The following is a 14,221-nucleotide window of genomic DNA, read 5'->3' as shown; positions in this document are numbered from 1 at the left end:
GTTTTTCTTTAGCGTTTTGGAAAGGGCTGGGCAGAGAATAGCTGGCTCAGGCAAACCTCATCGGTTGCACTTTGCTTTATTTGTGCTTCACACAATAAAGACATTGCATTTTTTTTTTTTTAACAAATCGAAGGGAACACCCATTACCCGCAGAAAGATGACTTCTCACGGAAGGCTCCCACGATAGTTAGCATTTTTTGGAAACAATATATTTAATTAGGGTATGTATGTTGTAGACTACATACCCTAGTATAACAGACTACAGTATAGTGTAAACATAACTTTTATACGCACTGGGAAGCTGGAAAAATTGTGTGACCCACTTTATTGTGACATTTGCTTCACGGTGGCGGTCTGGAGCCAAACCTGCAATACCTCAGAGGCAAGCTTGCACTGTGAGGGGTATCAGGGACCATTATGGAAATCTATCACTACTTCAAGGCAACTAACAAATGATCATCTCTCAGGACCTTGGAGCGACCACCTCACGGGGCAAGAAATCTGCATGACAAATGTCGCAAATGTCCATTGGTATTAACTCCGTACAGCAAGGCAGGTGCCAGCCAGCAGAAGAGTGGCCCATGCAGATGGCGTTAATCCTGGAGCGCTGGAAGCCGTGAGGTGCTCATCCATCACTTGGCCATCTGGAAGGTAGGGGCCCTTGGTCATTAAAGGAAATCTCTCCGGCAGTAGATCCTGCTGCCCACACACTGGCCTGTTCACACGAGCCAAAAATCAGCAGGGGCCCAACATTTGATGAGCACAGGGTGTTTATGGGATCAACAGTACCGACTACATAAATTCAGACTCCTGAAAAAATCTCTCAGTGAGAGTTGCCACAGGCTGACTGTGAAATTGCTCTTCCCCAGACGTGTGCTCTCACACCTGGTCACCTACCCTAGCCAGTGACACCTTCAATGGATTGCAGCTGAGCTCGATTAGCCCCTGAGGATAGGGGCACACAGCATGTTTTGGGTCCCAAGTCTCAGGAGGAAAATACAGTCCCCACCGATCCAGTCATTCAACTCACACTCACCAAATGCCTGTCCCGCCTGACTCAGGACGCAAATGGGACAGACGCAGATGCAGTTCCCCCGGGGTCGGGGGTCCCATCTTGTACTCAAGTGAAGCAACTGCTTTCACCTACTTTCTGGAGTGGAATGGCTTCCCTTCCTAACTTTGACAGGGTTGGAACTGGGAGAGGCCTCTCTGACTTGGGTGGACCTAGAAATCTGGCTCAGGTCACAGTGGGGAAGAGAGGCCTCTCCTCTTGTCCCCCTTTAGGTCCCTGTCCTTCTTGTCATTGTTTTCTTCATATCAGTAAAAGTCAACCAGGTGAAAGGGGTCTGAGACCAATCACTGGGGGGAAGTGGGGGCAGTCTGTGCAGGGACCTGCTAGAAACCATGAAGTCCCTAAGGAATGAGGGTGGGGCCAAGCCTCTGGTATAATTTAAGGGCATTAATTGGAGTTGGGTGCCCCCCACCCTGCTGCTGGGGTGGGCACTAACTGAGCTGTCCCCTTGGAGATTTTTGGGGTCTCCTGGCTCAAAGGAAAGGAACACCAGAAAACATCTCTTGGTGTTTTAAGAGGCCAAGTCTTTTTCTCGTTTATTTTCCTCAACAGACGGTCACATACTATAAATGTCAAAGAGGCTAGGAATAATTCTCTCCAAAAGGCAGCAGGGCTAGCGGCGTTTTGGGGTGCAAATATCAAGGATGCCAAGGTGATTGCCGTCTGGAGCCCTTGACGCTTTTACAAGCAGAACTTTAACTGCCAGTCTCTAGCAGGCTGTGAGGTCAGACAAAAGACCCCATTAGGCCCTGGCTAGTGTGGCTCCGTGGATTGAGCACTGGCATGCAAACCAAAGGGTCACCGGTTTGATTCCCAGTTGGGGCACATGCCTGGGTTGCTGGCCAGGTCCCCAGTAGGGGGCGCACACAAGGGGCAACCACACATTGATGTTTCTCTCCCTCTCTCTAAAAATAAATAAATAAAATCTTAAAAAAAAAAAAAGACCCCATTAGCTAAGTGCCACAGGCCCCTGTCCAACAACCAGCATTCTCCACTCACCACAGCCCGGTAGGAACGTCTGAGGGAAGCAGCGCAGCTGGCCGTGCCAGCATTTACACATGGAACATTTCCGGGGCAGCCAGGTGTCATGGGGCACCGACCCACAGCTCCTGAGGATGAGCAGGTGAGGCGATACATGCGTATTTAAAATCCCCACTCTCTTTCCCCTCCTTTCCACCGCACCCCCTCCTAATGGCTTACTCTTTGCGTCTGTCATGCTCACAGTTCCGTCCATAGAAGGAGGGGGGGCAGGCACAAAAGGACCCCAGCATGCAGGTCCCCCCGTTCAGGCAGCAGGTTTTGTTGAGCTCCTTACCTGAAATGTAAGAGGTGGCTGAGCGGGTGGAGGGATTGAAAAGCTGAGTTTCTGTTAGCAAAGGCTAGCACAGTGCCAAGGACGTAGTCTCCTGGAAGTGTTGGTAGGTGTCTAAACATTGTTAACCTCACAGAGTGAAACTCTGGTTTTCAGTGTTCCTTTTGCTACCTGAGCCTTTGAGCAGGGAGACCTTTTTCATGCAGAGGCCAGTGGTGGTTCCCAGAGTCCCCAGCGTGACCTGGAAGCAGGCGAAGGAAACTCCAGGGGTGTGAGGTTCACGCCTGACTCGCCTCCATAATGAAAACCTGTCCCGCCAAATGCCCAAACTCAGAAGCAGGTTTCCTCCCACTCTCTCAGGTGACAGAGGACCAAAAGACAGAAAACACAGGGAGGACCAGGAGAGTGAAATCACCCACAGTGCAGATCTAAGGCAGGTAGGTCTTACTGTCCTGGATTCTCAGGGGTGGCACAAAGTGGAAAGGCCGATGGCGAATTATTGGCTCCTCCTGGGACCAAAGGCTGTCATGTTGGAAGGCCAGGTCTCCCTGTGACGGACGTGCATGTTCACGGTGGCTTAACGCTTAATGACAAAATCGACTCATGAGTCTGTGTTTTGGGCCACATAAAAATCACTAGTGATCTAAAGAACCAACAGTCTCTCACCAGCAACTAATTCCAGTTCAAATGCTTTGGAAATGGCCACGATCAAAATCACCCTAGGGAGGAAATCAGACATTGTTAGCAAGACAAAGCAAATAAAACCTTTTGAGTTAACACCTGGGGCTTCCCATCATCAGGTCAAGACCACAGAGCACCAAGGAGAAATTCTAGAGTAATTCTCTCGCCTTTCTTTTAACTCATGTAACAACAAAAAGAAAAGTGAGAATAAAACCCACCTACCATCCAACTCTTCCCAATGTGTATTACTACGCCTTTGTCTCTGTTCTGTGTGTACCTTGATTTAAGTAGGTGTAAACCTTTTATCACCTACTTCACATATATTTTTCTCCTTTATATAGTTTTCATATGCGAACTTTAAAGTGTGGCATAAAGTCCTTTGTAATTCACAAATCACATTTTACTATTTCATTGAAACCAGTCATTTGAAAGATTTTTTTTAGGTTCAAAAAAAATTTCCCATTATTCTCAATGGTTTTGCAAATGTTGACTCTGTCTATGCCTTTAATGTTCTCAGAAACAGATTTTTAATTTCGTTTTAATATTTGACCTTACACGAGACTCAAAAAACACCGGTAACAGAGCCACTTAACCTGATTGAAAATCTTAAAAGCCACGTGCAAAGGGGAGTAAGTGTGCAGCTGGGTCAGGAAGAACAGCAGCGTGGTGGGCAGATCTTTTTGGGTTCGAGCAGATGAAATCAGACGGTAGAGAAGCGGGGGACATTCTTTCTCACCCTGGCAAGCTCTAGCAGCCAAAAGTTCCCATGAAAGACGGGGTCATACCTGGAAGAGAAGCGCTCCATCTTCGTGCGGCCCATCGCTCCTAACAATTCAGGAGGAGAAATGTCACCGTGGCTTTAATTCATTGCTACCCCGATATGCAAATGGGAATTTAAAAAGAAAAATATCTCAGATGAGAAATGCGTTTCTGAGGTCTTAGGAGAACCAGGAGCCAGGACGTCTGGGGCGGGAGAGGGGGGCGTCCCAATCCTTAGCCAGGCACTCAGCCTTCCAGGGATTCCCCTTCCTCCCCTCGACGTCTGGGGCGGGAGAGGGGGGCAGGGAGGCGCGACCCTCGCCTGTGACAGCGCTTAACCTCTCCAGGGGCCGGGGTGAGAGGCCGTAAAGCCACCCAAACAGAGAGTGGGAAAGGCGGAGTCTTATAAAACTGGGGCTAACCAGGCCTAGTATCTATCGGTAGTTGCGGGTTAAAATACCAGATTTACTTTTCGGGGGAAAAAAGGAGGCAATTCAATTACACTGTCCAGTGGTGATGCCAGGTTGGTGGGAAGTAATGGCTTTAATCAGGAAGTTCTAAACACCGCCTTTGGGACTCTCAAGGCGTTTGATATTTTATTGCCAAGTTTCAATTCTTGAAATTCGCTTTCAGCTTTGAGGTTCCAAGAAAGGTGGGTGCAGCGCCATGCTGTGGCCTGGGCACACCCGGGTGGGCCGGCGGGGAGTTCCCCCCGCGGGGGGCGGGGCGAAGGCGAGGCAGTCAGCAGTGCAGACAGAAGTTCAGGGTCAGGAAGGGTCCCAGAGGGGTTCCTGACCTCACGTGACTGCGTGTAAATTCCTGGAGTTGCAAGTGGAGGCTGGAAGGAAGCGGGAGTGGGGGGGAGGGAGGTGCGAGGGGGCAGCCTGGGGCTGTGCCTCCCTGGGGGTCCGCAGTCAGGGGGTCAGGCCTGCCCCAGGAAAAAGTTCTAGAAACACAGCTTGGGAGGCCGGTTCAGCTCTGCACCTGGTTTCACCGAGATTTTATCAGTCTCCCAGCGCTCGCCGCCCCGCCCCCCACGACACCAGCATTAACCCCGGATTCAGAGGGGTCTCCAGTGATCCTCAGTGCGTCTATTTGGTGGTCACATCCCAGCGGGTGAGGTGCGCCCCAGAGTATTTAATTCGTTACTAAATACGTCCAAAGTCATGGTAGTTCTTAAAGATAATTTAATTCTAATTTCTAAAGTCAAAGTCCAGCGTCTACCAAACGCGGCAAGTCCCACAAATGAGAAGCTTTCCTGCAGCTCCCCTGTCACCAGCCCCCCGTTCACCTACGCGCGGCAGAGGCGAGCCGCCGCACCGAGGCCCTTTGGCTTCACTGTCTACCTGTGTCCCCGCACTGGGTCCAGCGGCGCTGAGAAGGGCAGCTCTTTGCCGCCACAGCTGCATCTTGGGAGAGTTAAATGTCAAATTATTTTTATTGGGGGCGGGGAAGGCCATTATCAGAGCGGTGGGTGGATGCAGCCCATTTACTTGACCTTGCCGCATCCCCAAGCCCGCAGCCGCTGGCCGTGGAATTCCCACTGTCCTTGAACTCTCCGTGTGGCCTTCCGGCTCCGGTGGCTGCACACATCCCTAGGGGACCCGGCAACTTGGCCCCAGCTGTGGAGCCGGATGTGGGGGAGGGCGGTGCGTAGGCGGCTACCCACCCAGCCCCGGGAGTGGCGAGGAGGCTTTAGGAAAACAAAGCAAGTACTTGGTGCAGCGCTCACAGTCCTCAAAACCCAAGCATTTCTGGTCTCACTTTATCCACACACCACTCACTGCCCTTGGGGGTTTAAAGGTCTTCTCCAGGGAGGGTGGGCAGGTCTGTGGCCAAACTGGCAGCATTGGTGCCTCCTTATCCAAAGGGGCTGTTGTGGAAGTTTTAGAACTTGAGCTAGGACCCCTGGGAAGAGCCTCCCCATTTTCAGAGGAACGAATGGGACCCCGAGTCTGGCGATGGGTGAGTTCAGCCCACACCCTAAGCCTACAGCCCTCCTGCCGGACCAAGTGCCTTTTCAGAGGACGGGAACTCACTGAAGACCCGCATTCCTCCCAGGTGCAGAGGGTGGAGAAAGTCAGGTGTATGCCGCCTAGAGAGAATCTGGTCAGGGTTCAGGATGGGGATGCTGTGGTATTTGAGTGGCTGGGAATCTGAGACTGGGCTGGGGACCGCCAGGCTGTTTGTTGAACAGGTATTCGATGCGTCTACTGTGTTGCTGGTCACGGGCTAGGCTCTGGAGACACAGTCAGGAGAAGTGACCCCACTGTGTCTCAGGGGAGAAAAAAGGACAATAAATCAGTGACTGTACTTGTGGTAACTGCAAAAACTTGCTTCTGCCTCTGCATGGGGGAATTGAGCAGCGATTCTAGAAGGGCCACTGGACACCTGGGCTCCGTCACTGCTGGAACTGACAGAGGCCACCAGCCTCCAGCCCGCGAGTGCTCCATGTCCGAGTCCCAGAAAGCTTGGGGTTAGGAGACTCTCGTGAAATGGGGGTTGTCCGGTCCTGGGCAGCCCCCCTCCTCCCTTAGGGAGGGCACTGAAGACTGAAAATGAAAACCGATGCTCTTGGCCTTGGGGTGTTTCCCTACAGCTCTCTAAGGTGCTGTGTACTAAAAACTGGGGCAAGAGAGACAGACCTGTGTGTTTAAAGCCACACAAATAAGCATTTGACTTAACACCATCCAACCAACCAAGAACAGTCAAACCCAACAACATTGTAATCAAAAGACAGACTTCCCGCGTGTGCCCAAAATTCAAGGAGGACGCATTAGGCGATGAGCTTAGCTTGGACGAGAACATAGAGAATAAAACCCCAACTAAAGCATTAACCGAAAAGACAGCCATTTCTCCAGCACAATGACGAAGTTTTAAGGTTAAAGGTTACTTTTATCATAGAACTCCTACGGGCGCATCGTGTCTTACCTGTCATTGTGTCCGGAACATTCAGGCAGGCTGGGCTGGGGAGTGGGTCCAGCGGAGGTGGGCAGGGCGTCTAATCCCACCTAGCTCAGCGCCCAATAGCTCGGGACAAAACCGCGCCCGTTCATTAACAAGTTAATGGCTTTCCGTTCTCACCAAGGAACTTAAACAGCACCTGGAAACCCCATCTGCCTGCATTCGCCACAGATCTCTGTGTGGGGTTTAGAAGGGTGGGTTCTTGCTCACACAGATTTGCAGTCTCTGGGGAAGACAAACCCAGTCCAGCTATATAAACTGGATAGGAAGAGAAGGGTTTATCAGAGGACCCCCTTCATGTGTGTGTGTGTTGAGGGGGGTATATCATATGAATCCCTCTAGAGACACATTATAAATTTTTTAATCAACGAATGGACACTTGGCGTGTGTCTGCGTTTTGCAGTGAGCTCTGTGGACGAGCGTCCTGAGGAATGTTCCAGAGTGTAACCAGCTGGTGAATTTCTAGCCCTGGCATTGCTTGGTTAAAAGGTGAACCTTTTCAAATTAGTTTTCCAAGAAGGCTGCATCAGTCTCTTTTCCTCCCCTTTCTCCCCTCCCCCACATGCCTCCCATATCCTTACCAGCTGGCTGTACGGAGCCTCTTAATTTTTGCTAATTCTGTATGTGAAAAATAGTATCTTGTTGTTGTTTGGATTTGCGTTGTTTCCTCTAGTTCATGGGATGCTTGTACTGTTGACCTTGGGCGACATGGATTTGAACTGTGCGGGTCCAATGACATGTGGGCTTTTCTCAGTAAAGACTAATGTATTTTCTCTTATGACTTCTCAATGATGTTTTCTTTAGCTTGTTTCATCGTAAGACTAGAGTATATAATAGGTATCACATACAAAATATGTGTTAGTGGACAGTTTTGGGTAAGGCTTCCAGTCAGTAGTTGGCTATTAATAGTTAAGTTTTGGGGGAGTCACAAGTTATATGTGGATTTTCAACTGTGCTTGGGGGTTCAGTGCCCGGAACCCCTGTGTTGTTCAAGGGTCAACAGTATTTCTTTTTCTATGACTTGGAAGGTTGTTCTTAGGGGGAACTTGAACTGGCTTCTTTTTGGAGACTTAGCCCAGAGGCCATTTGCTCTGGGCTTCCCCGGTTTCGGTTTCTCTTGAGAGGCCCTGCGTACAGCCCCACCCCCACCCCCCACCCTGTGGCCAGAATTTACCTCATAGTCAACATTGGATTGTAAACTGCTTGTTGTCTTGTCTTTTACCAACAAGCCCACCCCCCTTATCCTTTATTCCCCAGACACAGTAGTCCAGAGACCTGGTCTCCTGGAAATCTCGGTTTCCCCCTAGTGCGGGGTCTGCCCACGCAGGCTTTCTCTTGCTAAATCTCACTCCAGCTGATGGGGATGTGAAGTCTCGGCCCTAGTTTCTAAAAGGGGGTGTAGGCGAGGCAAGGCCAGGAAAACAACTCGCTTTCCTACCCTGAGCCAGGAAATACAGCAAAGAAGAGAAACAAATCCCAAGAATTCCGAGCAATGCTGAATTCGGGGGCAGCTTACTCAAGAGAGTGTGCCGAATGTGTAAGACGAGATAATCTCGATGCACTCGCTGGAAACCATGTTAGGGTAGGGAAAATCTGACGTAGACTTTTACCCATGGCTATGGCTGAGAATTGTATCTCACCAAAATTTTTCTCCTTCCAACCAAATTGAACAAATATTTACTACTGTACTCTGTGCTGAGCATGGCGAGGAGGCAGAGCTCTCCCAGCTGGCTCTCACTCCCTCCTCCTGCCCCCCCTGCCCCAGATAAGACAAACCCAGAAGTCTATGCCAAGTGTCATTTTAGTGTTATCAAAAACCATGGAATCAGGCAGTCACTTCCTGATCCCAAGGCCAGTGGCCCCAGCAGACAGCCGGAGGGGCAGACGGACTCCCAGGAGTGAGGCTTGGGAAGGCAAGCTGGGGTCCCACTAGGGTTCACAACACCTGCAGAATCTCATGTAAAGTGCTTCCTAAGTGCATTTGGCATTTGTTTACATTCTTCACAGCTATTAACGGTTTTGAAGTGGATTACATGCAAGCGGAGGGAGGCGGGAGTGCAAGACTCGGCCTGTATCAGAAATGAATTAAAGTGCTCTAGTGAGGACATTTCCTGTATGCAAATGACCCCAGGCACTTTGAAGGGTGCCCCCGCCTTGGAAACTCAGCTGAGCTTGGCGGGACTTCTGACCTGCGGGAGCTGTGACATAGTAAATGATGTTGTATTAAGCCACTGAGTTTGTGGGAATTTGTTACACAGCACTATCAAATGAGTATACATACTTTAAAAACTTTTTTTATTGAATTACATTAAACATTCACAAAAGTGTACAGATAATAAGGGTTACAAGTTAGTCAATGATCCCCAGGTGAGTACCATGTAACCCCTAGGGCTCTAGAAAAGCACCTCATGCCTCTTCACAATCACCTCCCCCTCTCCCTTTCCCAAAGCTAGCTACTTTTCTGATTTCTAGTCCCATAGGTTGGGTTTCCCATGTTTTTGAAACTTTGTACAACTGTGCATGTACGTCTACTTCTTTTTGCTCAACTGGGTGTTGGTTGGTGGGAGTCATTCATGATGTTTGCAGAAGTTTGCTCCTGTTCACTGCTATATAGTATTCCATTGCTTTGACACTATACACAGATACGGCCCCGCTTATGCATTTTAATTTATTTTTAACTATTGTTGATGCACAATATTAGCTTCAGGTGCACAACAGAGCGATTCAACATTTATGTACCTAACACAGTTATCACAGTAAGTCTCGCACCCATCTGTCACTTTCCATAGTCATTACGATGTTGACTCTGCCCTGTTCATTCAGCACTGTTTGTTGAAGAGATCATTCTCCCGTTACTGCTCTACCGTACCATTTTCATCCAGAATCCGTTGATTGTGTGTTTGTGAGCTGGTTTTCTTATGCCCTATTCTGTCTGGTTGGTGTACTTGTGCAACGCCATTCTGTCTTCGTTACCGTAACTTTGTAATGGTCCTGGGTATTTGGCATAGCAGGTACGCTCCCTCTGGGCTTCACATTCAAGGTTATCCTGGCTATAGTTGGTCTTTTACATTTCCATCTAATTTTTAAATAAGTTTCTAACTGCACTGACTCTTCAGAGGGGAGCTGGAATTAACATTAGTATCATATTGAGCCTTCCAGTATATGAAGATTTCTTCAGGTATTGTTTAATTTCTTTCAGCAATTTATATAGTTTTCTATATAGAGGTTTGTGCATTTTTGTTAGATTATACCTAAAAACTTGTTTTTTTAATGTTGGAGGAAATGGTGCCTTTGGCTTCCATTTTTGTGTTTGCAGATATTTGTATTGACCTTGTATCCAGTTGACCTTATGAAACTTACTTATTCTATAGTCTGCTCAGGCCACCATGACAAACGCCACAAACTGAGAGGCTTAAACAGCAGAAGTTTCTTTTCTCACAGTTCTGAAGGCTAGAAGTCCAAGATGAAGTGACCTGCTGGTTTGGTTTCTTCTGAGGCCTCTCTCCTTGGCTTGCAGACGGCCGCCTTCTTGCTCTAATCACACAATCTCTCCTCTGTGTGCATGTCTCTGTCCTAAGCTCTTCTTCTTCTTTTTAAAGATTTTATTTATTTACTTTTAGAGAGAGGGGAAGGGAGGAAGAAAGAGATTGCAAGAAACATCAATCTGTTGTTGCCTCTCATGTGCTCCCTGCTGGGGACCTGGCCTGAAACCCAGGCATGTGCCCTCACTGGGAATCGAACCAGTAACCCTTTGGTTTGCAGGCCAGCACTCAGTCCACTAAGCCACACCAGCCAGGGCCTAAGCTCTTCTTCTTATAAGCATACCAGTCATACTGCATTAGGGTCCAGCCATATGACCTCATTTTATCTTAATTACCTCTTTAAAGGTCCTATCTCCAACAGTTATTTCTGAGGTACTGGAGGTTAAGACTTCAACATATAAATTCTGACATGATCCAATTCAGCCCGTAAAACTTACCAAGTCTTCTAGTTTATCTGTAGATTCCTTTGGATCCTCAACATAAAGAATCATGTTGCCAGTAAACTTTATATTTGTTATATATACTATCCTATGTTATATATTCTGTTTATTATTTGCTTATGTGCTAAGTGAAAGGAAAGTCAAACAGCATAGATTGACCGTTGTAAAGTGACCAATGCAGTGGCATTCACTACACTCACAGCCTTGGGCCACTGTCCCCTCCACCCAGTCCCAAAACGTTTGAATTGCCCCAAATAAAACCCGTACACGTTGAGCAGTCGCTCCCTGCTGGTCTGGGCAGAGGGTTTCCAGATAAAATAAAGGATACCTACTTATACTTAAATTTCAGATGAACAACATATATTTTTGTGTGTGTATAAGTATGACACACACTATTTGAGATATACTTACATGAAGTATGTCTTACATACTTCCTGTTTATCTGAAATTCGAAAGCACCAAAAGCATTTTTATCTGCTGCATTTCTCAGTCTTGTTTGGGCACACGCTGTAGTCGCAGGAGCCAGGGCTGTACAATGGCTGCTTCTCCCACACGTACACCATCAAAGCATCACATTGCGTTTTGATGCGTTTATGGGGAAAAATATTTTTCTGCTTAAGTATGAGTACGCTTTTGAATATTTATCCCTCACAAATTGAAAGAGGCCCTGGCTGGTGTGGCTCAGTGGATTGAGTGTCAACCTGTGAATCAAAGGGTCGCTGGTTTGATTCCCAGTCAGGGCACATGCCTGGGTTGCAGGCCAGGGCCCCAGTAGGGGGCACGTGAGAGGCAACCACCCGTTGATGTTGCTCTCCCTCTAAAATAAATAAATAAAATCTTTACAAAAATTGAAAGAGTATTTAAATAGTACCTGAACTGAAGCCGCTTTTTCCATGTATATTCTTTGGTTCATAATACCACAAAAAACCAAACCAAAACAAAACCCACACCAAACACTAATTGCTAAATAGGTGACTTACATTATTTATCAAAAGAGAAAAATTATAAACATTCTATCCTAACTAGTAAAAAGCACGTTCAATACTTCAGAGGTCTGGTTTAACAGAGTCAGAAAGATTTTTTTGTGCCCCATCAATTCAGTATACAATGTAAAATGATAATTTAATTGTGTTAGCGATTATAAATGCCACCAACTGTCAATGTCAACAAATAGAAAATGTTCTGCACAGAAATTAGTCCTTTCAGAACCGAGCCATTTGTAGTTACAGCTGTGGTGCATATATGAGAGGGGGGTTTTCTGTTTAGGGCGAGGGTGTAGGAGGGGTGCGGCCATGAGGGTGGGGTGTCCCGTGGACTGGGGGCCGGGCGCTTAATTCCTAGTGGTTAACTGTCACATTGTCACGATGTTATATATCAACAAATCGTATTCTCCCAGGGAGTCAAATCTCTAAAGAGAACCTAAACTCACATGTGTCTTAGGAAATTAAAAAGGAAAAAAAAAACCCCATAAGAATAAAATCAAGACCTTCACATCTGTTGCTTCAAACGTTGAAAAAACGTTTGACACTCCCCGTGACACTCGGCTTTCTTACCCTGCTTTTTGCAGGGCTCCTAGGGTAGAGCGCTGAGGCTCGGCCCCCTTCCCTTTTCTGGCCGGTTTTGTGCGACACACTTCAGGGTGTCCGATGTCCGCCCGCCGCGCCCCCTGCCGGGCGGTGCAGGTAATCCCGGGGTACGGGCGCACACTGGCCGGCGGGCCGTTCGCGCGCTGCCAAGCCCTCCCCTCCGAAGGCTGTTTTGTCTCCTGCCGGCTGAGTCACATAGAATAGATAGACAGTTTATCAGCACATGTCCCGCAGATCAGGTTTGCAGCTACAAATATAGCCCGTTAGCGCCCTGGCGGAGGCTCAGGCGCTTGGAGCGCTTCCGGCTCCAGTGGCGCGGCAGCGGCGACAGGGGCTTGGGCTGCGGCGCGGTCAAGGGTAGGTGGCCATCGTGGTTGGGGGCACGGGGGCGCGAGCGCGCGGCTGCCCCCGAACCCCGGGGGGACGGCGGGGACAGGGAGGGTGGCGTCGGGTGGCACCTGCCAGGAGGATGGGGCAGTGCGCTGCTTGTTTATGTTTTTCCCGTGGCAGGACGGGGGTGAACATCCCCAACGGGACACACAGGGTGGACGATTACTCAGTAATCTGCGCTTGAGGGCAAGGACTGGAAGTGGATGAGGCCGGGAGCCCAAGCCCCGGCTGCTGCTGGGCGGGGTCGCCACACTCCTGCTCCTTGGGTAGTGGGTGCTCCCAGCACACTGCCCTGGTCGGTGCCCACGGCCAAGCTCCGAACTTTGTGGTCCCAAGTGCGGTCCAGGGAAGATAAATCAACTTTGTTTGTGACTTCTTCGGTGCCCTGAAAGGGATGACTTACGTTTGGCTGGGAAGTCTTTCCTCCCGGAGACTGTCTTCTGACCTGGCTGTGGGGCGAGGGTGAAAAAGTGCTCAGGCCCCCAGAGGAGAACTGCCCACCTTTGCAGGCGGCTGGGCGGTGCTGGCGGCTCTCCTGCTGGACCCAAGCCTCTCCCATAGCTCAGGGCTGGGGCGTCCTCCCAAACTACCTCTGCTAACCAGGCCCCAGGGAGGAAAATGCCCCCAATGCTCCTGTACCTCTCACTTTTGTCTTATATGTAATTGGTGACAATGTCTGTCTTGATTTCTTTTTTAAAAAAAAAAACAACTGACATTTTTGAGCTTTGCTAGGGGCCGGGTACTGTCTCAGGCAACTTGACACAATTGTCACACGTGATCCCATCACCAGTGCTGAGCTCAGGGCTGCTGTCACACCCGTGCCTGGGTGAGAGCGCTGAGGTGCAGAGAGGCTGGGTGTCCCCCTCAGGGACGTGCAGCAGTGGGAGTGAGGGAGGCAGGACCCCAGCCCAGGCAGGCCCACTCAACTATACTCTGAATCCCATCTGCAGCTTCTGTGCCCTACCCCCCCATTTCCAGCTTAACAAATTACCGTAAAAATAATGAGTGTCCTCAGGGATACCTGGTCACGTGACATAACACGTAATTTAATTCAGATTTTGGTTGAAATATTGCGACTATACTGACCTCACTCATGTAGTTAGCCTTTGTTCACCCCACTGTTTCTATCAGAAAACTTACTCTGGGGGCCAGGCCACGGCCTCCAGTGAGGACAGAATGGGGTCTGTGCGTGACTGAAGCCCCTTGTCTGCCATATGGTCCCCACTGTACCTTGTTGCTGCCAGAAATTCCCACTGGTCACTGTCGTTCCCTTGGGTCCAGCAAGGCAGATATGTCAGGAAGAAGGCTGCGGAAGGCCTGGGGCTGGTCTGCCCACGGGAGAGGGGCGCCCTGGGGTCTCCGAGGGGCAGGTGGGGAGGAGGGGAGCTGGGCCTCTCTCCCCTTGGCTAGTTCAGATGACTATCTGACACCGGCTTCATTCCCCCCCCCCCTCCTTCCCCCTTTGCTGCCGACTC

At 49.3% G+C, this 14,221-nt stretch overlaps 2 protein-coding genes across 4 annotated transcripts in view; one reads left to right on the top strand and one right to left on the bottom strand.

Annotated features, from left to right (window-relative positions):
• Positions 1–534: 534 nt before the first annotated feature.
• CRIPTO (cripto, EGF-CFC family member) lies at positions 535–14,160 on the bottom strand. The gene is made up of 8 exons (XM_053930269.1): positions 13,977–14,160; positions 13,150–13,195; positions 3,851–3,890; positions 3,051–3,103; positions 2,833–2,967; positions 2,273–2,387; positions 2,072–2,181; positions 535–644 (listed from the first exon to the last, which is right to left on the bottom strand). Exons 3-8 carry the CDS (start codon positions 3,883–3,885, stop codon positions 535–537), a joined length of 558 nt encoding a protein of 185 aa, XP_053786244.1. The 5' UTR covers positions 3,886–3,890; positions 13,150–13,195; positions 13,977–14,160.
• The window catches only part of LRRC2 (leucine rich repeat containing 2), a 29,163-nt gene continuing 26,828 nt past the window's right edge, over positions 11,887–14,221 (top strand). For all 3 annotated transcript variants that reach the window (XM_045200198.2, XM_045200200.3, XM_045200199.3), the window contains exon 1: positions 11,887–12,713. The gene's annotated coding sequence lies outside the window, so the exon portion shown is untranslated. The remainder of the gene's footprint in view (positions 12,714–14,221) is intronic.

Source organism: Desmodus rotundus, chromosome 8 (genome assembly GCF_022682495.2).
Source record: "Desmodus rotundus isolate HL8 chromosome 8, HLdesRot8A.1, whole genome shotgun sequence".
NCBI classification, from domain to species: domain Eukaryota; kingdom Metazoa; phylum Chordata; class Mammalia; order Chiroptera; family Phyllostomidae; genus Desmodus; species Desmodus rotundus.
Note: the sequence above shows the minus strand (reverse complement) of the source record. Positions and strands in the feature narration are given on the sequence as shown.